The 27,800-nt window shown below is 36.6% G+C and overlaps 1 protein-coding gene across 2 annotated transcripts; it reads left to right on the forward strand.

Moving 5' to 3' along the window:
* The first annotated feature begins 232 nt into the window (after window positions 1-232).
* On the forward strand, window positions 233-27,800 carry vav1 (vav guanine nucleotide exchange factor 1). Of its 2 annotated transcripts, XM_023334703.1 has the most exons (29): window positions 233-365; window positions 641-738; window positions 850-966; window positions 5,611-5,727; window positions 9,291-9,349; window positions 9,938-10,003; window positions 11,235-11,343; window positions 12,475-12,570; window positions 14,415-14,483; window positions 14,576-14,679; window positions 14,763-14,862; window positions 16,204-16,299; window positions 16,382-16,450; window positions 16,521-16,607; window positions 16,689-16,774; window positions 16,852-16,987; window positions 17,455-17,564; window positions 18,071-18,172; window positions 18,262-18,356; window positions 18,444-18,469; window positions 18,562-18,598; window positions 19,486-19,622; window positions 21,281-21,346; window positions 21,536-21,567; window positions 23,391-23,501; window positions 25,753-25,840; window positions 25,960-26,089; window positions 27,364-27,512; window positions 27,604-27,800. In XM_023334703.1, exons 2-29 carry the CDS (start codon window positions 652-654, stop codon window positions 27,655-27,657), a joined length of 2,535 nt encoding a protein of 844 aa, XP_023190471.1. In that variant the 5' UTR covers window positions 233-365; window positions 641-651; the 3' UTR covers window positions 27,658-27,800. The 2 variants fall into 2 exon arrangements, with proteins under 2 accessions (XP_023190471.1, XP_023190472.1); XM_023334704.1 differs by lacking the exons at window positions 27,364-27,512; window positions 27,604-27,800 and adding an exon at window positions 26,536-26,934.

Here is a 27,800-nt window from a genome sequence, read left to right on the forward strand (position 1 = left end):
TTAGTAATTTTGCATCTGATCAGTTCCTTGCAATAAGTCTACACACACATTCTCATGCAGACTCACACTCTTTTTTTATCAGTTTGCAACAGCAGCAACAGCAAAAACTTTGCGTATGGCCACACATGTGTGTCTCTGTGTGTGTGTCTGGGCGATGGTTGTGTGTGAGGGTGCGTCAGAGGAAAAAGGAAGTTGCGGGATGAAGTTAAAAGCATTCAACACAGTGCAGCTCTGCAGAACACCCACTACGGAAGACAGGCAGAACAAGAGCACTGAAGTTGAAGTCTGAACATGAGATAATGAAAGTTAAGTTACGGAGTGAACATTGATAGAAGACATAAAGCTGTGAAGAGGAATTAGTAAAGGTAAGACTAGATTGTTTTAAATTCGTACAATGTCATTTAGTTGAAAGAGGAAGTATTTCTGTGTAGATTTCAGGGAATTGTTATTTTTCACAAAGCTGCTTCTTTGAAATGGCTGCAAGTGTGACAGTTCAGTGATCTTTGTAGTTCAACCGATTTATTGTAAAGCTGAACTTAAATGGACTCTTACTGCGTCAAAGGTCAAATAAAAAGTCAAGCGTTTGTCTTTTGCAAGAAGCATATATTGTAAATTACTCTGTATAAACTTTATATTGGAGGAAAAGCAAAGATGGAGCTATGGAGGCAGTGTGCGATGTGGTTGATAGAGTGCCGTGTTCTTCCTGAGAACCACCGGGTCACATTGGAGGGCGCACAGGTAAATCAGCTGCATCTCACCCACACTTAAACACCTGCATACAAATGTACATCCTCATCTCTTTGCTTCTCCAGTCAAATTTGTGTGAGTGTGTGTTGTTGATGTCCTTAGGTGTGTGACTTGGCTCAAGCTCTCAGAGATGGTGTGTTGCTCTGCCAGCTGCTCAACAACCTGCTGCCTCAGGCTGTCAACCTGAGAGAGATCAACCTGCGGCCACAAATGTCCCAGGTGCATCACTCAAATCTTTTCCTCTTCCATTTCCATAGGGGATTTTCATAGCTACTACTCTGCCAGCATGCATCACTGAGGCCCAAAAGGCTATATGATAAGAAAATATTGAAATGTCTTATCTCACCTGCTCTGGAAGCATGCAGAACTATAGTAGAGATGGTGGTGATGGTGGAGTAAGTTTGCAGCCAAACAGAAAGAAATGGTGTACATAGAAAAACAGGAAACCCAAAAACTCTGTAATTCAAATCCTGAACCCAAACTGTAGACTTTCTCTTCTTACTGATCTACATTATCTACACCTCAAGCAAATTAAAGGGATTTTTTGCATTCCGTCAATTTCTGATCAAACAGCTAATCATTCTTAGGAGTTATAAAACTTTTCATATCTCACAAAACAGCATCTTCAATAAATGTGGTAAAGTTTACAGACATTTAAGAAAAATCTATACACTGCATTAAAAACCAATTTTGGTACATTGACAAAAAAAAGTATATTGTAAGCTCGCATTTAGGAGTTTTTTGATAGATCAGTAGCGTAACGCTGACTTTTTATATTGTGTAGTTGATATAAGAAAATACCAAAGTTTCTTTTACAAGAAGATTTATTGCTTGAAGCTCAAATACACTAAAAAGATTTAATGACAATAAATCTGAAACAAGGTATAAAAATGAGTTACTCATAGTATATACTTGTCATACCAATTTCTGCAAATTAAATTTCAGTTAAATTTAAGACTTTATGAAACATTTGAAAGATCATTTTAATTTAAATCTAAGTGCTGAATTATTAAAAAACAAAGATATGTTAACCCAATAGAAAATAACGTTAGCTTTAGTTATGAAAAATGCTAAACACACCCTAGAAAACTAGAAGTAAAATTCTTCTTAGATTTTTCTGGGAATCGGGTTGTCTGGCCTTGTGAGCTCACACTGTTTTTTTTTTGTTTTTTTTGTTTATTTTTGGGGGGTTTTGTCTTGCACATGGTGCAACCTTCACAGACCATACTCCTGTAGGAAAATACAATTTTGGCTGATAATTCCCAACAAATGAAAGATAACTTATTATAAACAACGTAAACACATTTTAATACATTTAGATCAACTTTGGAGTTTTAATTTAAATTAAAAAATACAAAAACTTAGCATTTTTTGTGATGTATTATCATAGACTTCTCTTATGTTTTTGCTATGAATATAATTCTTTTTAATTAGGGTGACATACATAAACTTAGCTCTACATAGAGCAGCACCGCTTGGGAGGAGTCATAATCACTCACAAAAAAGCTATCGATCAGGCAATATGTTTTATTGTTTTGTGGCATGCCTTCTCAATGTGAAGTGGGTTTCCCTCAGTCATACGAATACACTGTAAGCATTGTGAGAAAATAAGACAACTGTTGGTCAATGACACTTAAGTTGTTAGTTAATCAAGCAAAAAGAGGGAGTAGTTTGTGCCAGAACTGACCCAATTTCCCAGTAGAGCAGCACAACTCCCAATTTTATTGCTACATTGAAAGGAACAACAAAAGGCAAGAAAATAGGTTTTGAATGAATATACATGCAAATGTAACAAAATTTTACTTCAGCCCTTATAAGGAAAATCTTTGTTATTTAAAACTTACCTAAATGTAGATGTTTAAATTTGTATGACTTTTTTAGACCCTGGAAAAATCATAAAACTGTATCTGCCAATGAATTTAGTGTCTGAATTTTGAATTTAGATCAAAAGATGAATGATTCGTCAATGACGTTCCTACTGTTTTCTGTTTTTTAACAGAAAACAGAAGTATGTCAAAAAGCTCTTCATGCATTGTAAAATATGTCATAAAATGTGCTGATTCACATCTAAAACTAATAGGGTTAGCCAACAAGATTCTCTTTGAACTAAATGCTATCTTCCAACTAATCAATATATATTACAGTACATGTGGCTGAAATCTAGTTAAAGTTGATTAAAGAAATAAATTTTAAAAAATATTTCAGAAGTTGTATGAATTTGTGGGATTTAATTTTGTTACATTTTGGATCAGGGTAGCCAGACTAGCAGATAGCTAGCTAATGTAGCCACTATTACCTATATTATATAGCCTTTTAAGTTATTGAAGAGGCTGACAGAAGCTGACATTAATCTTATGTAAACATGCATGTAAAAGAAGAAAAAGCTCCAAAACTCAGAGAGACCAGCAGTTCATGCATTGTAAGCACAGGCCTGAAGGTTTGCTTTTTTGGGAGGGATTACATTCTGATAGCATCATATTCTCAGTGCAGTGAAAATTACTGTTACTACAGGATGAAAATGAGATGACATAATTAGCAAAGAGGCCAATATTAGATGACAGTATGATGGTTTGGGAACATCAAAATAGACATTGACACAGAGAGATTGTCACATGCTGGGTCTAATCCCCTCAAGAGAAATGACACTGTGTCTGAGCAACATTTCAAGTGTGTGTCTAAATGTGTGTGTGCCATTGCAACCTTGCTAGACGTGAGCGGGGTGCAGGGTGCACGTGAAACTCTGGGAAATCCTATGAGGTCAGATTTGGTTGAGAAATATCCTCTGAATAACAGAAGACAGAGAGTCCACTGTGATGTGTCATCAGAGCATCGGCTCACCTGATGACATTACACAAGTCGGAGAGATCCCTTATGATCAAACACCAATGATTACTTTGCTCTGATTATGTTTGCTCAGTGAGAACAAGTATGCTGCTGTTTTGTTCATTTATACCCTGATGTGCGCAGCAGCAGCAGTAGCAGCAGCAGCAGCTAGAACTTAATGTTTCCTCTTTTCTCAAATTAGAGTTCTGCATTTAGCTGTGTAGAGGTAGAATGACAGAGACACAGTGAGACAGACAAACAGAGAGTCAGGAAGAGAAACAGACTGAGGGAGAGCTGCAGATTCAGGAAGTTACAAAAAGCAGCAAATGTCTGACCACCATATCACTCAAACCGTGCTCCATGCGGTTTCTCTCATTGCCTTATTTTGGTCTCAATTACCGTTCTTCTGACAAGTTGTTTTAGGTTAAGACACTTTTTTTTTAATCTTAATGCGTTTCTGTGTGAGTTCATGTGGCCCGTTCTGTCTGCAAGATCCAATTTCTAAGATGTTTTCAATTAAACATTTGGGTTGCTAGTTAACAGGGGCAGACTTTAAGCGTCTCCATTTATAAATCTCAGGCTACACCACAAAATGCAAGATAAGTAAAAATGTTATAGAATCAAAACATTAGTCTCTGACTGGGGTTGAATTGAGCATTTAACAAATGGAATATTTTTTTTTAAAACAAGGGTTCATGGCTGACAATTATGTCCTTAAAGGTTGTAGAAAATCATTTATCAAACAATAAAAATCTTGTTTATCAATATTGTTTCATAAAGACCTTTTAAAATATACCTGATATTATCTTGAAAGAAAAGCTCTCATCTTCTGAGCCCAATCTGGAAGCCGGTGGGAGAAAATGATTAAATCTCATGAGTGGATGCCAGTGTGTTTCAGAAGAGTACTTTGAAATTTTTAAAGAAACTTGTGCTTTCTTTAAATTACATATTAGTTCTTTTCCTCCGCTTAGTAATATGCTTAAATTCAGCAGGTCATCTTGCCTGATCATTTGTTATTACAGCGTAAAATGCCAGCCTTCATGTTGTACGACTAACAGCGACACAGTTTCATGAAGGTGGAGACATGAAACGGAGACTCAATCAGCAACACTCACGGACTGTTGACTTACTGAAGTTTTACATTCGCAGATTATTTGTGTGTGACTGTAAGTCAAAACTAAACATCAAACACAGAAATGAAAGAAGAATTAACAGAAAAGTGAATATAAATGTTAGTATGAAGATTTGTTTATTTTAGAAATACGCAGCAAAACTCAGCAAAGATTCAAAATCTGTCTTTGTTTTTTGTTGAAGGAAGTCACCTAATAATACATTCTAAATGTTGCCTTAAGGAATTCTTTCTTACCTATTTTTGAAATTGTGTTTTGCACACAATCAGAGTTGTTAGCGTTGTTGACGTGCAGGGCAGCGGGACCCTCATTACCAAGAGATGATAAGCAGGTATCCAAACCTGATGGAAGATTAATTCATGGTGTGGCTAAAAATAAGTGTTTCAATATGGTTTTACTTTAATTACTCATGAATTGGGACTCTGTTAATAAATTGTCTAAAATAGAAGACTGAACAGTTTAAACTTTATTTTGAGATTCATATATTATGATGTCATTCCCTAATGAAAAACATACTTAAAGAATTACTTTGTTTCTTTCATGTGTTTGAGAAATCCTTTAATCTTTCCTGGCAGTCAACGCTTGCTCGTCCAATGTGGCAGTATTGAATTTTATTGTTGTTGTTGTTTTGTTTTGATTTAATTTCTAAAGCTGTTTTAGTGATGTAGTGAAGTGATGTGTGGATCACTGTAAGAACAACTATGACATGTGGATCCTAACCAAACTAAACTAAACTAAACTAAACCTATTTACACAAAGGTTGCCGTGGAGCTTCAGAAATTGTGAAGTGAAATTTCTTTTAAGTTATTTTTGATATATGCAGAATTTTTTACAACGACATAATTACTTGATTGTGCAATAAATTGGCTCTATGTGTAATAATGTTTGGGCTTTTGTTTTTTTTTTTTAGTTTCTATGCCTGAAAAATATCCGGACCTTCCTGGCAATCTGTCAGGAGAAGTTTTATCTCAAGAAGAATGACTTGTTTGAAGCCTTTGAACTGTTCGACGTGCGGGACTTTGGAAAGGTATGAACAAACGTTTCTGTTAGGACACTAGTGTCTTTTTGTGTATCACAACCTACTGGTTTATCTTCAGAACATCTGGATACGTAGAGGTTAACAGAGGGCATGAGACTGTAAAATTTGCAGTTTGCTTTCATAAATTCTATTTTAATTGATCTGAAATCTAAATAAATGGGCTCTTGTTTACATAACATACTGGTCTAGTTGTCAGAGTGCAGACAATATGTTTGTTATTCTAAAACAACATTTTTGATTGTTGGACATATGCAAAACATTCTGAATGGTAATCCTTTTTATTCTAAAATCCTGATTCTGTTAAAAAGTTATTCCGCTACAACTCTTATCTTCATAGTGGTCATTGAGAAACGTTAATGGTGACAGAATGTACTGAGTTGCAAAACCCACAGCTACATTACGTATTAGGATTCCATGGGTTACAGAAACAACAGGATCGATCAGCTCTACTGATCGATGCTGGTTGAAGCATGAGCCTTCAGGTTAGAAAATTAAAGTTTAAAGTGAAATATCAAAAAGAGCTCTCCACAGAGAGAGACGTGAGAAACACTGAATTGTCACCAAGCTCTTGCCGACAGGAAAAAATGTTGTGACTCTTTTTTACAAGTACCAAAGCTAGTACATCCAAGGTCACTGTTTCCATCTTTAATTCACTCTGAAGCAGAGCAGCATTTGGTGTGTTTACACAGTGAACTGCGTAAACACATCTGTACTGATAAATTCAAAACCTCTCCAAAAATGTTACTGCTAGAGTGCCTCCAACTCACAGTTCAAAACGCAGAATGCCTGAGTTAATGGCATTCATTTCTGTGGTGTACATGGTTCAAAATGAACATGATTCATGATTCATTTTGAACATGATTCATTTTGAAAAAAACACCAAAGCTGTGGATGCTTAAGTGAGACATTTTGCACCTGATTCGTCTTTAACATTTCAGACAGTTCATTTACGTAAAGTAGACTCCTAGAAGACCTGGAAGAATGTATGGCCCGATTTAAAAAAAAACATTAGATATATTAGTGTCATTGTTTTTATTCAAAATGTTTTTGAATAAAATTGTTCACATGTTCTTAGGAGTGGTGCTCATTATGCAGTCCTAGCAATAGTCCCTGCAAAAATGGGGAATATGTAACACAGTGCAGAAACCAAAGCCATGATCGGAGTTTGGACTAGTTAGTGCAGCTTGCAGGCAACCCACAGAGCCCCAACAGGAAGCACTTTGATACTGTCATTGTCTGTCATTTGAAAGGGCTGAGTGACGGCGTTCACTTCAGTGTTTCACGGCCCTCTTTCACTCTCTGTGTTTTAATCATTGCCTACAGTAAGAAAAAGCAGCTTCAAAGATGGCCGCTTTGTTGGCTTTATGTGTAAATAAAGAATTTCTTCCTCCAGTAACATAATAAGTCAGTGAGCTGCTGATACCTGCACTCTGTTCTTTTAGCTTCCTGCCTGTTACTGTCACTTCTCTTCTTGCTTCACTTTACTACTTCCAGTCAGTCACGCAGTGAGGTACGGAGAGCGGTACATTTTATATCATGATGAAACATTTCAACTTTATTGTATTATTTGGACATAAAGTAATAAAAATCATAATTTATGGGATATACTGCATATAAATATCTTTACTGATGGTAAATGTATTTTGGTGTACAGTTTTTGGTTTTGTCAATAAATCTGAGTATCCTGGGAAATTTAATTCATTTAACAAAATGAAACATTTTTCATGTAGTTTCATTTTGCATAAAGCAATATAGTTCAAATGTTGGAATGTTATATAACTGATCATTTCTATGTTTATGGCTTTCAGCTAATGAAAACCAAAAACTCACTTTTTCAAACAATTGAAATATTTTACAAGATCCACTAAAAGGATTATAATACAGAAATATCAACATTCCAAAAAGATGTCCATGTCCTGTACATGCATACAACGTATCATGGAGCGATTAGCATGTGGCTATGCTGCAGTAGGGAAGGAAGCCCAGGTTGCTTTGATAGCTGCCTTCAGGTGATCTACATTGTTGAATCTGGCTTTTCTCATCTTTCTCTTGACAATACTTTATAGGTTGTGAATGGGGTTCAGATACAGCAAAACGCCACAGTAAGAAATACAACAATCTTGACCCCCATCCTGAACGCAGCCTGTTCAGGGTGTGTGAAGGATCCGGAGCAGAACTGACAGTTCTGGCTGTTAAAGCTCAGACCACCAAATTCTTGATTTGGTTTTGTTTCAAAGTTCTCTGAAGGTTGGGTGCTGTGGTGGTGCAGGGGTTAAACATGACCCACATAGGGAGGCCTTTGACTTCAACTGGGCTGTCGCAGGTTCAATTCCCAGCCTGGTGACCTTTGGCACATGTCTTCCCTCTCTCATTACCTATTGTCCTATCACTATCAAATGAAGGCCACTAGAGCCAAAAAAAATAACAACTTAAAAAATAAGTGATCTGAAGGTTATTTCTGTGGCATCCGCTGATTTTTCAATTACACTTTTACTTTCCATACAAATGGGTGGACACAGCATTCAGTGGAGGGTGTCAGAGACAGTCAATGGGACAATCTTCAAGTCAGCATTTTTCCCCAAGATAAAGTAAATCAACAAAATACTTTTATACTGGTCTTAGATAAAACTTTTACTATTTAAGAAATCAGATTTTGGGGACATTTCCATTAGACTGAAGCCGTATTTTTAAAAATACGTCTTGAAAAGTGAAACTGATTTCTGTGTGATAAAAATGACAATATGTGTTTCTGGTTTTGGATAGAATTACTGAAATGAATTGACTTTTCAATCAACTTCTAATTTATTGAGATGCACCTTTAACATATCATATGAAGACAAAATGTTTAATCAAATAGTTGCTAAAAAGTCCAGATCGAGATGTTTTCCTGGATTAGAAAAGCAAAACAGAACCAAAACTGTTTCTTGCCAAATGTCTCTGTTTATCTGAAGTCTGCTGAACACACTGGGCTAAGCTCTGCCTTTTGCCAGTCATACCAGCCTACCGACCAATCAACTGAGAGTACTTTTTTTTAAGATAGAAACCAGTTCATTCAAATATTTACTTCTCTAAAAATCTTTCTTTTTTTGCCCTGAGTGAAAGCAGAAATCAAACTGAAACTTTCAAAAGTTGCTGACTACAAAGCAATCTTTATGGTTTGATGGGGCATTTTGTCACTCAGTGCCATTGAACTAAGTGTTTGCGTTACTGAAAGACAAAAAGCTGCACTAAGGATTATTTTTGGTGTATTTCAACACAGAACAATGTCAATAATTAGTCTTTGTTTAAAAGAAAAAGAAGCATTTTAAAGTTTCCAAATTGTGGCATAAAACTTAAAACTCATTGAGTTCACACACAGACAGTCTAGTATTGACCACTATGTCACATGCTAGTGGTTAGTGAAGCTGGTTTCCTGAGATCACTCATTGTGATAGAGGCAGTAACAAGTTAACAATTATTCAGTGTTAACTTGAAACATGTTTAATAGCATTATTCTGTCTCTTTCTCTCTTCATGCATTTCATTAAATGTGTGGGTCTTTTTGAATTACAGGTTATGAACACTTTGTCCATCCTGTCCCATTCACATGTTGCTCTACAGCGAGGACTTCAGTGAGTAAATCTGTTCCTCTCATTCTAACATTTAATGCAACTGTAAAAGTGTTTCTTTTTGGTAAACAACATTTAAAACTAGCTTTACATTCATCTAATATTTCATATATTTATATATGTATATATAACTGTATATAATACAATATTGGTCCTATGCTGTGAACCAAATTATATTCTATATTATATTTTAAAATTTTAAAGCGTAGTGCATCTTTTAAAAAGATCATACAGTTTTACCAGACTCCATTTAAAGTGGATACATCAGGCTTTTCAATCCTTTCTTTTCACATGTAAATCATTCACTTATGGTCTATATAAAGTAGAGCTGCAATGCTTTGGTCTGAATTCCTCGTTACTGTTGCTGCACAGACCACTGGCCATAAGCCTTTTGTTCTCTACACATTATTCTACCAAGCAAAACTTTTGTCTTTGCAAACACGTTTCGTATAATGTATTGTTTTTATAATCAGAAACACAAAGCTAAAATGCTCACAACATAACACTTCTCATTACATTTTGTCTCGATGGTTTGTGTTTTGCACAGCCATATAACCCAAATTCATCTAAACATCCTTTTCTCTGCTCCAGGCCTTTTCCTTTGGAAGGATGTGCTGCTGATGATGAGATCTACAGCGGCCTTTCCGACCAGATAGAGTAAGTCTTTTTCTCAGAAGTCATACTGTATATTCTTAGTCTTAATGAAAAAAAAGAGACAAATAGTATTTTTTATTATTATTATTTTGATTTTAGTTACTTTGTGTTTTTTGATGAAAATGTAATTGCCGCCGGGTAGGAGGAGGTGGAGGAGATCGACCTTTTCACAGATTATCTGTAAAAAAAACATTTGTAACTTGCTCAAAGGAACAGGAAACATCGTTTTTTTTATGTGCACCAGTGACAAATTGATTTGAAGACTGAACAAGTAGTCTTGAGAATTTCAATTCTGTTCTGAGAAATGTGGCAAAGTGACTGAGGAAAACTGTGAGAGGGACTTAAGTTCCCATTTCTACTTTTGCTTTTTTTTCTTTGTGCTCTCCTTCCTGTCTCACACTGACAGTATCTCCCAAAAATTACAATAACTTCATAAATGTGAATCTTGTTCAGTCTTTTGCCATTGATCTCCCACCATTCCAACTTACAATACCTTTGCCATAGTTTACATCAAAACGTCCAGAATCACTGTGATATGGACAACATGACCAATCAATTTGACTGTCCGGTCCGGACACAATGGAACAAGAAGTTATTCTGAAGCACTGATATGATCATTCATACAGATATTTAATGTTGAGAGATGAAGTAAGGATTTTGAGAAGGAAACTTGACTTTTAAAGAAAACCATGGTGTTTTGCTATTTGTACAGACTGTGTTGAGAAATGCACTTACTCCTGTGCAAATATCAAAACTGATTCTAGAAATGCACCAAAGCGACTAAGAAACTGTAAACAGAATTATACAACATTTTAGCAGCAGATCATATAGTATTAATTCTAACTTCATTTGCTTCTTGAGGTTAAACCAAATATAAAAAGTACTTTTATAGGATACAGTAGAATACAATAGAACTATAACAATCATAAGTTATTTTTTCTAATTAGGTTTTTTGAGGCATTTTATGTCAGAAAGATTGTAGCTTAAGAATTCTGCCAAAGCAAAAAGTTTACACAGTTTCAAAAAAGAGAAGGGAATTTATCTGAAAAAACAGAAGAAAAACATTTTTAAAGTAAACTGTTTTTCAGAAATGACCTTAATGCTGATTTACAAAATCTCATCTCACACTATCACAAATTATCTTTAAAAACTGCACATTAGTGCAACTTTGTGCACAAATTTCACTAAAGGAAAACTAAAGGTGGTAACATGATGTTTGTATGATGTCTTACAGTGACACGGTGGATGAAGATGATGATTTGTACGATTTTGTGGAGGATGAAGATAATGAAGGGGATGAGATCTATGAGGACCTGATGAGGACAGAGGAGCCGCCTGAAACTGTGAGTTTCAAACAGAAAGCAGCCTGTGTGCAGCATCTGGTTACCCACATCTCTGCAGGTCTTTGACATTCACCATCTTGAACTTTTGAAATGAGTCTGGTTTGCCCCGACACCTGTTCACCGTCAAACACCAGCCTGAGAGCTTTGAGGTCTTTTGTTTGAGTAATTTACTGCAACAAAATAAAAATATTCTAGATTTATTTTTTAGATTCAAACTAGAGGAAAGTTTGCTGCGTTGTGAAAAAAACTGTTTGCCAAATTTAAAACTCATGCATTTAAGTACATTGTTTAATTTTTCTAGCTATTTTTGCCTAATGTTTTTATTATTTGCCATGTTTTAATCCTTTTGATTACATGTGTATGGAGGAAATATGATCTCATTGAAATCAGCTTTTTTTTTCAGATATTAAGAGGACAACATTTAATGTTTATCATGTGCATTTATGAATAAGTTTGTGCCTTTTTTGCCTTAAATTTGCCAGCAAACCTTTCACCTATTAGATCCTCCATCCAAAATTCACCTTCACCTGCAAATCTGTACCTGGTAAAAATGTTGACTTTAAATGTGGTGAATTTCTGGTGACCAGATTCAAAGCAAATAGAACTACATCAAGTCAGAAAGCTTTTGGCCAATCAAATTACAAACAGCTTGTTAGCACAGATAACTGTTAAGATTATCTGCGCTGTGACTCGGCCCAACGCACTGTGTGACGTGAGCAGAGCCTGATTTACTGGCTAAGAGCCATCAGAAAACAGTAACACATCTCAGGAGCACTTTCTGTAAGGCTGTTGTTGGGTGAATAAAAAAGAAAAGTGGTGTGATTAATTTTATTCGGGGCTATGTTTGGCACACAGTGACCCCATGGTCAACCAGACAGTTTCTCTTGGATGTTCAGATCCTAACAACAACAGATAGGCGATTGCTGTAGCAACCCAAATGTGGTGGAGCCTCGCTGCTCTGCCAGCTCTCACCATAAAATTGCTCAACTCTGTCAAAGCCTCATTTTGTTTGGCAAAATTGTGAACCACTTTGGTCAACTTTTGTTGTTATTAACCGTAAACGTAACCACCCTGTGGAAATGTGGAAATGTGTGGCCTTGTTTGACAGTGTGTGTGTTCTTGGACGTGCAGCAGCAGAAGGTTGGTGTCGACAAACGAGAGTGTTGCCTGCAGGAAATCCAACAGACTGAAGAAAAGTACACTGCTACACTGGACTCTATCTTACAGGTAAGTACACACACACACACACACACACTAACATACTGTGCACAGTATTGGCATTCATATGACAAATATATGTAAACATTTTGAAATAAATTTGCCTTTTATTTTAGGTACTAGTCATTTTTTGTCTCCCTTATGATCCTCACACCAAGATGAACTAAAATTCCCCTTCAACCTTGTTTATCAAAACTTCCTTTTTAATTATTATATTAACAAGTCTAGGTCAACTATTAGCCATTATGATTCAACACACATATGGCTTACTGTAATCTGATGTTCTCCCCTCTTTTCCACTTTGAACAGTGGAAAAGAAAAATGTGTGATCATATTTACAACTCAAGGAAAAAGGAAGCATAAACGTTCCTTGACATGCATCAACCTAAAAAGAGATTGGACAGCATGATAATGTGAATTTGTTTAGGCAATTTACATATGTATAGCTGTTTCCCCAATAAATGTGGAAGTCGTTGTGCATATCAGTCACATGAGAAAATGAGGATACATTTCTTTAATAAAAAAAATCACATTTCAATATATAGTTTAATTTTGTTATCCCTAGAAAAAGGGATTTAATTCCATTTAAGCATCAAAGGGTTCACTTGTTTTAAACATTTAGCAACAAACTTTAACAAGAATACATTTCATCATAAGGGAAAATGATATTAGGCTTTGACTAGGCCCTGGACTTGCCATTACTTAATTTTCTGTGGTAGATTTACTGGTATCTTTTGTCATGTTGGAGGTTATAGTTCTGATTCCGCTTTAATTCTTAGATACAGTCTCATATTTCCTTAAATATCTTCTGAATAACATTATAGTTATTTATGGGTTTTGTTACTTTAAGCTTGGTTGTTCTTGCTTTAGCAAAACCTCCACAAATCATAACTCTTCAAGCTGCTTCATAGATTCTCAAGAGGGTTTTTTTTGTTTTGTTTTCTTCAGGAAAACTGTTTTTGGTTTCGTTCAAACAGATCCTCTGTTCTGCTGCCAAATATTTAAATTTAGTCCTGGTCTTATCTTATCTTATCTTATTCCACCTCTGGCATTCATGGTTTTTTTTTTTTTTGGTTTTTTTTGTTTTTTTAAGCAGCAAAAGTTTTGTTTTTCTTTTCCTTTTTCATTTTTACATGTGCGCTCACTTTCTGAGTGTTCAGATCTAAACTTTCATATAAACATTATTAGGAGTCAGCTGTATGAGCTTTGATGGCATTTTAGGCATTTTTTGGAGGCTGCCGTTAGCATCTTGTGGTCTGAGTTTAGGGTGAACACGCTGCACCCTTTAACATTCAAAACGATGAACCTACTTCCCAGTAAAATTGATGATTTCAAATTCTTTCTAAGTCATTTTAATCCCCTTTCAGGACTCATTAACTGCAACAGCAGTCTTTCTGAAGGTCTCAGGCAGTCTTTACGATGTAACCATGGTGATCAGTTTCACATTAACAGACGTAAAAGGAGCACACCAAACTGAACTTCGGTGGTTTAAACAGGCCAAACCGCTTTCAAAGTGATGAGTAAAAATGTTCTCATCATTTGATGAGATTTTAAGTGAAAATAAATGTGGGGTTTTCTAATGTTGTTCCTCAGCTGGAAATGCATTTTATTACATTTCACATACAATTTTAAAATGTATATTCTTTTGTTTTTGCTTTTTTATATATAACATAAATTTCACATGATGTATATATAAAGACATCAATTAAAGGTATGACATACAGTATATAATTTTTTTTTAGATATTTCTTCTTTCTTAAAGCTGAAATGTTGCTTCAATAATACCAAAACATTATAAAGTTTTTAAAACGTCTTTGCCCACACAGTCATGAACTTCTCCCTGTTTTGTGCAGCACTTTATGAAACCCCTTGAAAAGTTTCTTCAACCTCATGACATTGAAAGTATCTTCATCAACATAAAGGTAAAGAGGGAGATTATCTGGACAGACACTCAGATATCAGGTGTAAACATCAGATTATTTCAGTGTTTCACATGACTGTGGGTTTTTCGTAGGAGTTGGCTAAAACTCATCGCTGTTTGCTGGAAGACGTTCGAAACTCCATTTTGCATCTCGGAGCCCAGAATCTTTACCAGGTGTTCATTAACTACAAGGAAAGGTATGCAGCAGCAGCTCACACACCACACTGTGTGTTTGAACTGATCCGAGCAGCGGATGCCTTTCTGTTGTGCTTCCCTGCAGGCTGCTTCTGTACGGCCATTACTGCAGCCAGGTGGAGGCAGCAAGCAAGCACCTGGACAAAGTATCAAACTCGAGGGAGGACGTCAGGATGAAGCTGGAGGTGAGGACGTCCCACACAGTCACAAATAGCTTCCACAAAACCGGGAAGACAGAAAGTTGCCCTTTTTTTTCTGTTCAACTGTGCTGGATAAGCAACTTTAATCTACTTACGGGAAACTGCATTTGAGATTGGTTCTGTTTTTTTTTTGTGTTTTTTTTTCTTTTTTACATCCATGATCTGTTCTCTAACACAGTCATTCAGAAGTGAAAAGGAGAACTGAGTCTCAGTTTGACCTTATTATAGAGACACAGTGGCCGGTTCTGGTCCATGTTTGATGTATTTCATGACTCATCTCTTTGCTCTTTCTTATGCTTTATTACTGGCAACTAAAGTGTTCAGCGTCTCAAGATTCAAGGGTTATAATGTTGAAGAAGGTTTTCTATTTGGACATAAAAATAGCAAACAATGAGTAACAACATAAAAAACTAAATCTAGTTAGCATTTAAAAAAAAACAAAGAACAGCATGGCATTTATTCTTTCTGAGCATTTTCAAGTGTTCTATTAACTATGGGTTAAGTTATGTTCTGACTAAGTTTTCTGACATTTAGCAAATAAAAATAATTTTGGTAATTCTAACTAAGCTAAAACAAGAAATGTTTGGTCTGATTTAATTTCAGTCAGCTAGAAAAAAAAGTGTTTGTGTCTCTTCATTCAGTGTATGTAAATATCTGGTTTCAACTGCTTAACAGTCAACATGACATGAATGTCATGTTGACTGTTAAGCAGGGGGCTCTTCATCTCAGGTTCAGGTTCTCTACCAGCAGCCTTTGGGTTTACGGGTTCTTTACTATCTCAGCTGTTCCAGGTTTGTTCTGTTCTGGGCTGAAATGTTGGATGTTTCTCCAGGTATTTTTGAGCCACTTTTCCAGTGTTGGAGTCACTGTCCAGAGTTAAATACATGTTTAAGTATTTTTGAGAGATCCAGACATTACAGTGAACAAAGAAAAATAAAAAAACTGAAAATAAAGAGAAAAATATTTTTAAAGGAAAATATAATAATACACAGAAGCACATAATAAAGAGATATGTGGCATACTTTTGAATTGGCAGAACATGTGTAATATGATACAGATCAAACATGAAGAACACAATGAAATCTAAAACCATGAGGACACGAGTGGAGAAACACAGAAAACTAAACAAAACCGTAAAAAGACTAAAAATGGGACTTAAATAATTTAAAAAAAAAACTTCAAAATGTTCACACAAACATTTCCACACAAAGTAAACATGATATAAGGAGTTAAATGACTATGTGAAACAGCTTCATAGCCCATCAGACCATTTTAATATCCACATTTAGCATCTACATTATATTAACTTCTTGTTTTCTTCCTCAGGAATGTTCAAAGAGAGCAAACAGTGGCCGTTTTTCCCTCAGAGATTTACTCATGGTTCCTATGCAGAGGGTTCTTAAATATCACCTGCTGTTACAGGTCTGTGTGGACACTAATGATAAGAATGTCCCTTTGTTTCCTGGCTGGTTTCATGCAGTGTGATGTTGTTTGATTGTGTTAGGAATTGTTGAAACACACCACTGATGCCGCAGACAAGGACAATCTGCGATCAGGTCTCGATGCAATGAGAGTAAGTGTGTTACCATTAATAACTAGAACCGTTTGACTTTCCACTCAGTCTTTTCTGTGTGTATTATCAGGACTTGGCTCAATGTGTGAATGAAGTGAAACGAGATAACGAGGTCATCAAACAAATCACCAGTTTTCAGATGTCCATAGAGAACCTGGTGAGGTCATTTTTTGTGTGTGTTTGTTTGTTTTCTCTTTGATTGCTCTTTGGGTGACGTCGATAATTTTCTCCTCCTCAGACTCAGTCTTTGGCTCTCTTTGGTCGCCCAAAGATCGATGGAGAGCTGAAGATCTGCAGCTCAGAGAAAAAGTCCAAGCAGGACAGGTCTGTTTTACCATCGTCATCGTCATCATGAGTCTGTAGTGTTGCCTTATGTTTGACACTGTTTTACTTTGAATCAGGTATGCGTTCCTTTTTGACAAAGCTGTAGTCGTTTGTAAAAAGAAGAGTGGAGAAACATTTGAGCTCAAGGATATCATTGAACTGCATAACTACCAGATCCGAGACGAAACCACAGGAGAGAAGGACAACAAGAAGGTGTGGCTCATTTTGCTACATTAACACTTATATGATCTATTACTTTGCTAAAGTATTCACACCTCTTGACACATGGCACATTATAACCACATATCAATTTTAATTGGATGTTACTTGATAAATCAACATAACTGTCAAGAAGAAAATAAATGGTGCATAATTTAATAAATAAATAAATAAATTTATTTATTTACAAAAAAAATAAATAAATTGAATACCTTTAACTAAACTGTGAAACCAATGGTCTCACAGTTAGTTAGTAAATATGTTTCTCCTTTGTGAAATTTAATCTCAGAACAATTGCACTTTCTCTGTTGGAGAACATTAGAGCTGAAGCAAACATTTGCCGCTTTGTGTTGATCTATTCCATATGATCCCAAGAAAACAATGTTTGAGGGTTTGAAAAATGTGAAAAGCAATTATTTGTGCTGTCTAAACAGGCAATGTGTGTGTTTGTGTGTGAACAGTGGTCCTATCTGTTCCTCTTGTTGGACTGCTTCGGGAGGTGTGGCTACGATTTCTACTTCAAAACCAGAGAACTGAAGAAAAAGTGGCTGGAACAGTTTGAGATGGCAATGTGAGTTACCGCAAAATGGAAAAACACAAATACAGCTGCAAACTACAACAGAACAAAAACAACAACAACAAAGAACAGGAGTGGCTTGTCTTTTCACAGCTGAATGGTCAGGCGTTTCCCCAAGGAGTTGTTAAAAAATAATTCATGAGAATCTGTAAGAATCTCTTGGCTCACATCGAAGCTGCTGCATGTCTGAAGTTAGAAGACATGATCTGCGAGTGTGGAGAGTTTTAAAACTTGATCAAATTCAACTGAAAAAAAAATCTATATGCAAACAATATGAACTTAACTCACACAGACTAATCTTGCCTGAATTGCCTGATACTTTGCAGTAGTGAACCTCACAGGAAATGTGTGGGAATCTCTCAATTTGTTTATTGTCTCATTTGCATTCCCACTACTAGAGCAGAGACATTCATTATCTTAGCTTTCATTCAACCACGACCAAATAAAACCAGCTGTGTGGAGCTTTGGTCAAAGCCTTCATATTTTGTATATAACTGCAGGTCAAACATGTGCCCTGAGAACTCCACTGCAAACAACCACGACTTCCAGATGCACTGCTTTGAGGAAACAACCTCCTGCAAAGCCTGTTCAATGCTGTTAAGGTATTTTTTTTTCTACCTCCCACAACTCTTACGATAATAATAATAAAAAAAAAGTTAACTGAGGTGAAATTTGTCCATGCTGTCACCAGAGGGACATTCTTCCAGGGCTACCAGTGCACTCGTTGCAAAATGGCGGCACATAAAGAGTGTTTAGGCAGAGTGCCGGGATGTGGACGAAACTCAGGTCTGTATGAAGTCATTCATAGCTGTACGGTCATTCTGGATTTGTTAAATATTTCTTCTTACATAAACTGTCCTGTTGAATTTACAGATCATTCTGGCAATATTAAGAGACAGGTACAAAACTGTTTTACATGAACAGAATTAAATTTCCTCTTTAAATGAAATTTTGTACTTATATAAATTATCACTTTATTTTGTTCTCTCAGGAAAAAAGTCACAAAAACTCAGGGAGTTCCAACACAGGTGAGGTTACACAATAAACTTAAACTACCTTATAATCTGTCTGCCACAGCATTTTTGTTCTGTGGTCATTTATGCTGTCAGATTCTTACAGATTTTGTTTGTATTTGGTTTTCATGCCTTGCTGCTGAAATGTGCTATACAAATAAAATTTGATTGATTGATTGATTGATTGATTGATTGATTGATTGATTGATTGATTGATTGATTGATTGATTGATTGATTGATTGATTGATTGATTGATTGATTGATTGATTGATTGATTGATTGATTGATTGATTGATTGATTGATTCATGTCACACTTTTCCAAAGTTGTAGACAATCATGAATTAGTTGTAATTAGCCATATTTCTTAGAGTAAGACTATTTTTAAGGCTTTTGGATTCTAGTGAATTAAAGCTCACATTATCCACAAGTAGAAAAAACATGGAGTAGGAGAGAACGTTTCCTGGAGCGGTTGGTGTCTGGAAGCACCTTCAAAGGTCATCAGGAGGTCAGAAAACCCCTGCAGGCCTCACTTGCCTTAAAGCGAGACCTGCAGCATTTTAGAGGAGGAACATCATACTGACAGTTAGACAGTGTGATGGTGAAGCTCTGCTATGGTGCTCCAGAAAACGCTGAAGGATAATGTCCAGCCATCATTTACAATTATGCAGCAGATTTGGATCATTTCTTGCCCTTTATAGATGAAAATATCTGAAAACATTTACTGGAAACTGTTTTTTGGGATTTTCCTAGATTGTCTGGTGAAAAAAATAAAAGAAAAGTATTCTCATGGTTTAAGACAGATCTGTAAATATTTTTTTACACTTCTGGACGTGAAAGCGATTGCGATATAATGTCCTTTCAAACATTATATCATCGCCTCTGTTTCTCCTTCATTTACAGCATGTCCAAAGATGGAAGTGTGTCAGGAGTATTATGGTCTGCCGCCGCCCCCCGTGGGCTTCGGCCAGCCCCTTCAGCTCTTTAGAGGTGACATTATCGAGTTGACCCGCGCAGACGTTGACCTGCCCTGGTGGGAGGTAAGACTGGATGAGCTCAGTATTCAGGGGTCACTCAACTTTTTTGTGCAGTTTTCAGACTTTGTGCGAGTTGCTGCTGTTCCTTTTTTTTTTCATCTCATTTTCTGTTTTTTACTTCCTTCCTGAAATCAAGGCTTCACTGCACAGCTGCTGTCTGCGGTCTTTACATGATGTGAGATTCATTTGAAAGTTGGCTTGAAAAATAAATACATTGCAATGGCGTTTCATTTAGCTGCAGAACCATTTATATGCCCCGGCTTTGTGTCATATTGCTGGTAAATAAAACTCCGCACATAATTTGTTAAAAAGACAAGCTGAAATATTTTCCTTAAAATTGGTTTGTCAGCATAATTTTATAGCAGCTCCAGAAGAAAAGCCTTTTTTCTGAAAGCATAGCTTTCCTACTTCACTTAGTATTAGCTAGTCAGCAACATCGTTGTGATATTCTTCCACAACATTTACCGGAAAGCTAAGGCTGCTTTAAAATGAAGAGTTATTATATCCAGAGAATAAAAAAAAAAAAGAAAAGAAATGAAGGGCTTCTACTCAAGATTGGTGGTAAACACAAGAAAACACAAAGATTGAAAAACAGTGTGAGTGGAAACTTTGGTAAAACTTATAACATGAACATGACTGACAGCTCATGGTACCGTTAAAAGAAGCATAATTTTAATATAAGGCTACATTTCTACACCAATTTAGTGTAAAAATGGATGTGTGTTTATGCACTGTGACCATTGCAGACTAATAAAGACACCTTGACTTATCCTTAACTTATCCTTACTCCTTTGCGGTATTTAAAACCATACATTTTTCCACTACACACAATGTAAGAACAGCTCAGCATTAATGGAGGAATTTTGGACCAATATGCAGAGTTTCTGGACACAAGTGTTTTTTGAACTCTGACTCTTCTCATGGTTGGTTTGTTAGTTTTCTGTTTTTACTTTGTCTCCACTTGCTACTTCAAATCAAAGTTATAATATTTTTGAGTTTTTCAATATGGTTTGTTGTGACTTTCAGTTTGTCTGATCTAGTTAGTTTTAATCAGTTGTTTAGTTTTTATTAGTTATTGCAGTAGTTTTAGTTTTGTCATACTTCGGTTAATTTTTAGGTCCAGAATTCAAGTATTGTATTATGATTCTGTATACGTTGATTGGGTAATGAATACTCAACAGAAGATACCATTTTAAAAAATGTATTCAGTTATTCTTGAACAACCAACTGACTTTGATGTTTTATTCCAACTTTTGCTGTCACAACTTAGTGTAAGTGCTGCCAGAGCTGGAATCTGCCGACAGCTGACAAAAACTGCTTGTGTGGGGAGAAAAAATCTATTTCACTTCAATTCTAATAGCTAATAAATAAATTCATAAACAGGAAAATGAAGAAAATGATATCGATCATTTCAATAAGTTTTAATTAGTTTTACAAACATGCAATATAGTTCCTGATAATTATTGTTTTTTTCCCCATTGATTACTGCAGTTATTAATTTCAGTTGACATATTTTCTCAATTTCATTTTTTATGTCAATAGTTAGTTGACTATAAAAACCTTGCTTCAAACCTAATTTTTGTCTTCATGTAGCTAAATGATTTATGTCTGTATAATAGTGTATATGTGCTATAATCTGATCATGTGACTGTGATTCTCAGGGAAGAAATCTGACAGCTGGTCAAGTGGGATGGTTCCCGTGCCAGAAGGTTCAGCCCTACATCTCTGTAAGTACAGCAGTCAGCACAAGCTGGCCTAACAAAACACAAGCTTCAGTTTGTTGTGTTTTGAGCTGGTTTCCAGTTACCACCATTTGTAGCACAAAACAAACATTCGCAGTATTAGGAAGTGAGGAATTATTACACCCATGACCATGGGCTTACATATAACCTCTGTGTGATCTGGTTCTTTTCCAGAGGCCAACCCCAGACCTGTCTGACTTCCTCTGGTGAGTATGAACAGGAACTGAGCAAAGCGACTGACTCACCAACCACAACTAGTCTCATATTGTATGCAATTCAGTCCTTAGCAGACCTGACTGGGAAACACCACAATCCTGACACAGAGAAAGAAACACTATTGATAGCCATAAAACAGAAGCGCATACTGAGGAAAATATGCTGGTGTTTGTAAAGTTGTGCTTGCGAGATACTTTGTGCAACACAGATGGGGGCGATACAGCTCAACACGATTTCTGCAAAATGTAACTCCAGTGTACAGAGACTGGTGTCTCACTAGAAGTAAAATGCTGCAACAAAAGATCAAGATTGTGATTAAACTTTAGGGGGAAAAAAGATAATATATGTGAAGCAGATAAAGTCCCAAACATCACTTTGCAAGAAGCCAGAATCTTTTACTGCTGCCACCTAGTGGTCAGTATTGTTAAAGCAGACACAATGAAAACCCGTCTGGACTACAATTTCCTTGACTTTTTTTTTTTTTTTTTCATAAAAAAGATTTTACCATCACCTAGCAGCGTCTGTGTATGTACAGAAGAGGATTAGGGCCACTGAAAAAATTAAAAGAACTCTGACTTTAATCTTGGATTAAAGTCAGACTGAGATTAAAATCAATCTTTAATCTGAGATTAAAGACTGGATTCTTTTTTTTCAGTGGCCCTAATCTTCTTCCATAGTAGTCTGTAAAATCTACATTTATTTTAAACATCTGTCATAAGAGCTAATTAGTCAAACCGGTAAAATAAACAGTACGAACAAAATCAATTTAAATGAAAAGCTTAATGAAACTGTTAATACAACTTAGATAATAAATTGAGTATTTAAAAAAAAATAGCAGACCAATTTTCTGCGCTGTTTTAGAATTGTGGCCTACTTGTAGTTTTAGCGATGGCAGAGGAGGAAGTGAAGGAAGCCGTTCAGCCTGTGTTGCTCACACTTCCAAATATTGAATTAACATTAACAGCCGCTTCGTTCAGATCGGCTGTTCTCTCTCTTTGTGGTGGAAGATGGTTGTTTTCAGGACAGGCAATTTCCGGTGAGCTTCTTTATGTCAAACTGGCACAAACATTAGCGACTGGTCAACATTTAAAACTTAAACACAGGCCACGCCTCCAGGAAGGAGAGGTTCAGAGGAGCCCAGGCCCTCTGAATGAAGCAAAGTGAAGTACCAGGGTCTGGTTTTCACCAGGGTGGTGCGATGATAAATCAGGGACAAATCAGTGAATTTGGCCCAAAATGTGATTTTATGCTGATGATACTAACTAAAGTAGAAGTGAATAATATGTTCTTTTGTTTTATCCACATTCAATAACTGCAATTGGCCTCCCAAAGACATATGCTGCAAATGTGCAAAGGATTGACGGAATTTAAGGAAGCCCACAGACATGGAGGCGCATTACTTCAACCTCAAATTTCTCCACTGACCTCCTGTGGCTTTAAAGCTGATTTAAAGACTTCCTCTAATGACTGATACTTTATAGGCAAAAGAGGAGAAATGGAGCAGTAAGTTATGTCAAGCTCCAGAACTTCTCCCTTAAACAATTATGAAGAGTTTTTGACTCTTAACACTTTTTACTATTGAACTTTGTTTTCCTGTAACTAAATTTAATTGGCTTTTTGGTTTTTCTGATGTTTTCTTAGTTGAACTATTTATTATTATTATTATTATTATTATTATTATTATTATTATTATTATTATTATTATTATTATTGTTATTATTATTATTCAGAGCACTTATCTGTCATATACTCATGAACTGTACTCTGGTTTTGTTTCCCAGCTTATGTTTTTGCTATCTCACATTGATTAAAGGTTTGCTGGAAACATGGACCGCACTGCTGCCAAGAACCTGCTAATATCACGTTCTGATGGAACGTTCCTTGTGAGGCAAAAGGATGGAGGAGAGTTTGCAATCAGCATCAAGTAAGAATCCTTTAGGAGTTATGTTTCTCTGCTGATGAAATCTTAGTTTTGTTATAGCAACAAAGAGTGCTTTGTCAGCAAAGCTTGATTTGGAAATGGAGGTTTTCGGTTTGCTTGTCTTGTTCAAAATGATCTCACATTTAATTAATTTAATGATAATGTCCTCTTTAATATCCCTTGAATTAATACGTTTATAGATATTTTATTTTTAGATAATTTAATGGGATAGACAATGCAAAGCTCAAGGATGGTCTTCACGCAAGTGAGAAAGGTGATTATGAGAGGAAGCCACAAGCCATGCAGGGAACACAGTTCTGTTCAGATGAGACCAAATATGATGGTTTTCACCTGCAAAAGACTATATGAGGAGTAAAACTAAGACTCTATATCAACCTAAGCTTTTCAGGCTCAGGACCACTTAACCCATTTAACAAATTTGAGAGCTGTGAGCGAGGCGGCCTTCAAACATAACTGACAGGAAGAATGGGCCAAAATTCCAGCAAACTATTCTGATTAGCTTGTGAAAAGGGATACCCGAAATGTTTCACCCAAGTCATACAATTCTTTTATTCTGGGGAAACCCTAAGTGTTCCTCAGCCAGACAAGAAAGAAAGAAATCCCTCCATCCAGCATGTTCTGGTTTTCATATATATATATATGTATATATATCCATCCATCCATCTTCTTCCGCTTATCCGGAGTCGGGTCGTGGGGGTAGCAGCTTCAGAAGGGAGGCCCAGACTTCCCTCTCCCCGGCCACTTCTTCCAGCTCTTCCGGGGGAATCCCGAGGCGTTCCCAGGCCAGCCGAGAGACATAGTCCCTCCAACGTGTCCTGGGTCTTCCCCGGGGCCTCCTCCCGGTGGGACGTGCCCGGAACACCTCACCAGGGAGGCGTCCAGGAGGCATCCTGACCAGATGCCCGAGCCACCTCAACTGGCTCCTCTCGATGTGAAGGAGCAGCGGCTCTACTCTGAGTCCCTCCCGGATGACTGAGCTTCTCACCCTATCTCTAAGGGAGAGCCCAGCCACCCTACGGAGAAAACCCATTTCGGCCGCTTGTATCCGCGATCTCGTTCTTTCGGTCATGACCCAAAGCTCATGACCATAGATGAGGGTGGGAACGTAGATTGACCGGTAAATCGAGAGCTTCGCTTTTTGGCTCAGCTCTCTCTTCACCACGACAGACCGGTACAGCGCCCGCTTAACGGCAGACGCTGCGCCAATCCGCCTGTCAACCTCCCGCTCCCTTCTTCCCCCATTCGTGAACAAGATCCCGAGATACTTGAACTCCTCCACTTGGGGCAGGGCACCCCCCCCCCACCCCCCACCCCCCCCGACCCGGAGAAGGCACTCTACCCTTTTCCGGCTCAAGACCATGGCCTCGGATTTGGAGGCACTGATCCCCATCCCGGCCGCTTCACACTCGGCTGCGAACCGCTCCAGCGAGAGCTGCAGATCACGACCTGGCTTCATCAGGTCGTATATATATATATATATATATATATATATATATATATATATATATATATATATATATATATATATATATATATATATATATATATATATATATATATATATAATCTAACAGAAGGCTGACAAGAAGTTCATGCCACACTTTTCAGATTTTATTCGTCCAAAACTTTTTTAAAATATGGTTGATGTTTCGTTCGCTTTTATATGCCTTCCACAATTACTCATTCATCGTATTGGTCTATTTCTTAATATTTTTTTTAATAAAATGTAATAGAGTTTGTTGAGGTTACAAAATTGCAGGCTACAAATATATTTGCATGGCTTTATGACACATTTAAAGTTATACTTCTGTTTGAGAGCAAAGTTTATTATTTTAAGTCATATATTAATATTTTTATGTTAATGGAAGGGAAATTGTAATTTTTGTTTTGCTTGAAGTGTTATTCCAGGTTATCTTCAAGTGATTGTTTTAGCTTCATCTTGCTAATCGTGATGAAAAACAAAGTAATGTGAAAACTGTTTCATGCCACTTCTTCTCAATCGAATATACCTTTTCAAACAAAGGATTTCTTCTTGTTCTGACTGGAAATCACTGACATACAAAAGGCAGCTCTTGTTTGCAGAAGTGGATTCAGAGTGAATTAAAACAATGGACTTTCTGCTTGTTGCTGGTAATCTGTCAGTAATTTAACCAAAGAACTGTCTTGTATTTGTCTTTACTTTATTTGTGAAAATGAGGGTCTGTTTAAAATCAAAGTAATGATTCGTCTCAAGGTTCAACATGGACATCAGACACATCAAGATCACCTCCTGTGAAGGCCTCTACCGCATCAATGACAAGAAGGCATTCAGAGGTTTAATCGTAAGTTTGAAGTAGGACAGCCGTTCTTATGTCAGGGATTTCTGATTGACAAAGTTTCCCTTTTTTAGGACAACCCTATGTTTTCTCATGAGCCCTTTTCTTTTTTCTATCTTCATCAGGAAATGATTGAGTTCTACCAGAAGAATTCTCTGAAGGAGTACTTTAAGGATGTGGACACGACGCTGCGCATCCCTTTTAAACAGCCAGAGCAAAGCAACTCATCTAACAACACACCACACACAACCTCAGGTACAGAAGCCTTCCTGTGAGAACCTTAAAGTGTCAGTCAGGTTTACTGAGGGACTATTTATGGTTGCTCTGTTATGCTAATTAGACTAGGAATTAAGTGACATGAGACATTTTAGTCCATTTCCAGTATTTATTAAAGGTGCATTTATACATTATATGGATCCTTTACACACAAAGTGATATGTTTCATGCATGTGTTTCTGTTTCTGTTAGGATTGTTAAAGCTTATGAAAACTCCATACTTTGCTTGTATGAAAATTTGAAATAACCCGAGATTAATAAAAAATACAGAAATGTCATCATGCTTCAAAATGTCAGTAATGATGCTTAATAAAATCCTTAATTAGGCTGTTTACTCTACTACCAACTTGCCCTTAATGGACACAGCACTTTATGAACAGCCGTGCTCTTTAGCAGCAGCATTTTGTGTTTTTTCATGCTTACAGAGGATGTCAGCGACGGTCTCCAGGACAACAGCAGTCATTACTCAAATGGGTGAAGGACAAGACAATGTCTGAGACAAAAAAGACAAAACTCGGGCAGAATGTTAAGGTTGCACATCTGGCAACCTGATACCAGTGACTACATAAAAAATAAAAAATAAAAAAGAAATAGGAGGTTGTATCTGTGTTTTTGTCAATGGAATTTGTTTTCTTCATGAATTAATATAAAGTATAATTTTATCAGTTGAAACCTTTATGTGTTTTTTGTCTGTTTTCTCAGGTCAGCAGGATTAAATCTGCAATTTTTAACACAAAACCACAAATATTTATTTTTATAGCATTTGTTGTACGTTTCAAAAATTGATGTATGACAGCTTGTGTATTTATTTTTTTCAATGTTTTATTATTATTATTATTATTATTATTGTTGTTATTATTATTATTATTATTATTATTATTAATTCAAGTGGATTCAGATTTCATTTTAATGAGATCTTAGATTTTTTTAATGGGTTGTGTAGCCCATTAATGTCTGTATTAGAAAAAACTATTGTTTGTATTGGTCTTATGTAATATCCGAATTTCCTTAATTAAAACAATCATACTGAAAAGTTAATCTATACACGAGTTTCCCATTTTCAATTGGATTAGTAAAATAAATGGAGATTTTGATGACATTCAACTCTTTTGACGTCTTCCTGTTTTGGCTAATGATGTCCTGGCTGCAGCTTCATGTAGAGCATAACAGACAAGAGACTCTCCCACAGGTGTTTTAAAATGCTAATCTTATTTTAAGCCTCTTCATGCTGCAATGTGGGCTCTGTCTCACAGGGGGCAGCATAAGGAGCTTCGGCTTGGCGAGGGCCAGATACGACTTCTCTGCCCGGGACCGCACTGAGCTGTCCCTGCGAGAGGGGGACACCATCAAGATCCTCAAGAAGGGACAAACGGGCTGGTGGAAGGGAGAAGTCTACGGCCGGGTGAGACTAGCAAGACATCATCGGCACGACGACAAAACATTCAAATATTGAGAGACCATCTTGTCTTACTTGTTTCTGCTTCTACTTCCAGGTGGGGTTGTTTCCATCCAACTATGTGGAGGAGGATTACTCTGATTACTGCTGAGATGTGTCAACCTGCTCTGAATGTCAAACGTTTTTTGTGAGTGACTGCATTAAGCCAAATGCATGAGTGTGAAGCTGTGTGTGTGAAAGGAAATGTGATTCTGCTGCTGGGTGTCCAATGATGTGAATAAAACTTTTTATTCA

The sequence above is a fragment of the Xiphophorus maculatus genome, chromosome 5 (genome assembly GCF_002775205.1).
Source record: "Xiphophorus maculatus strain JP 163 A chromosome 5, X_maculatus-5.0-male, whole genome shotgun sequence".
Classification (NCBI taxonomy): domain Eukaryota; kingdom Metazoa; phylum Chordata; class Actinopteri; order Cyprinodontiformes; family Poeciliidae; genus Xiphophorus; species Xiphophorus maculatus.

Bases quoted from the DNA above. Each gene is read 5' to 3' on its own strand.
- vav1 (XM_023334703.1), top strand. From the start codon at position 652: ATGGAGCTATGGAGGCAGTGTGCGATGTGGTTGATAGAGTGCCGTGTT. The intron at 23,502-25,752 runs GTAAGAATCCTT...ATTCGTCTCAAG, and splicing joins GAGTTTGCAATCAGCATCAA to GTTCAACATGGACATCAGAC. The intron at 26,090-27,363 runs GTACAGAAGCCT...TCTGTCTCACAG, and splicing joins CACACCACACACAACCTCAG to GGGGCAGCATAAGGAGCTTC.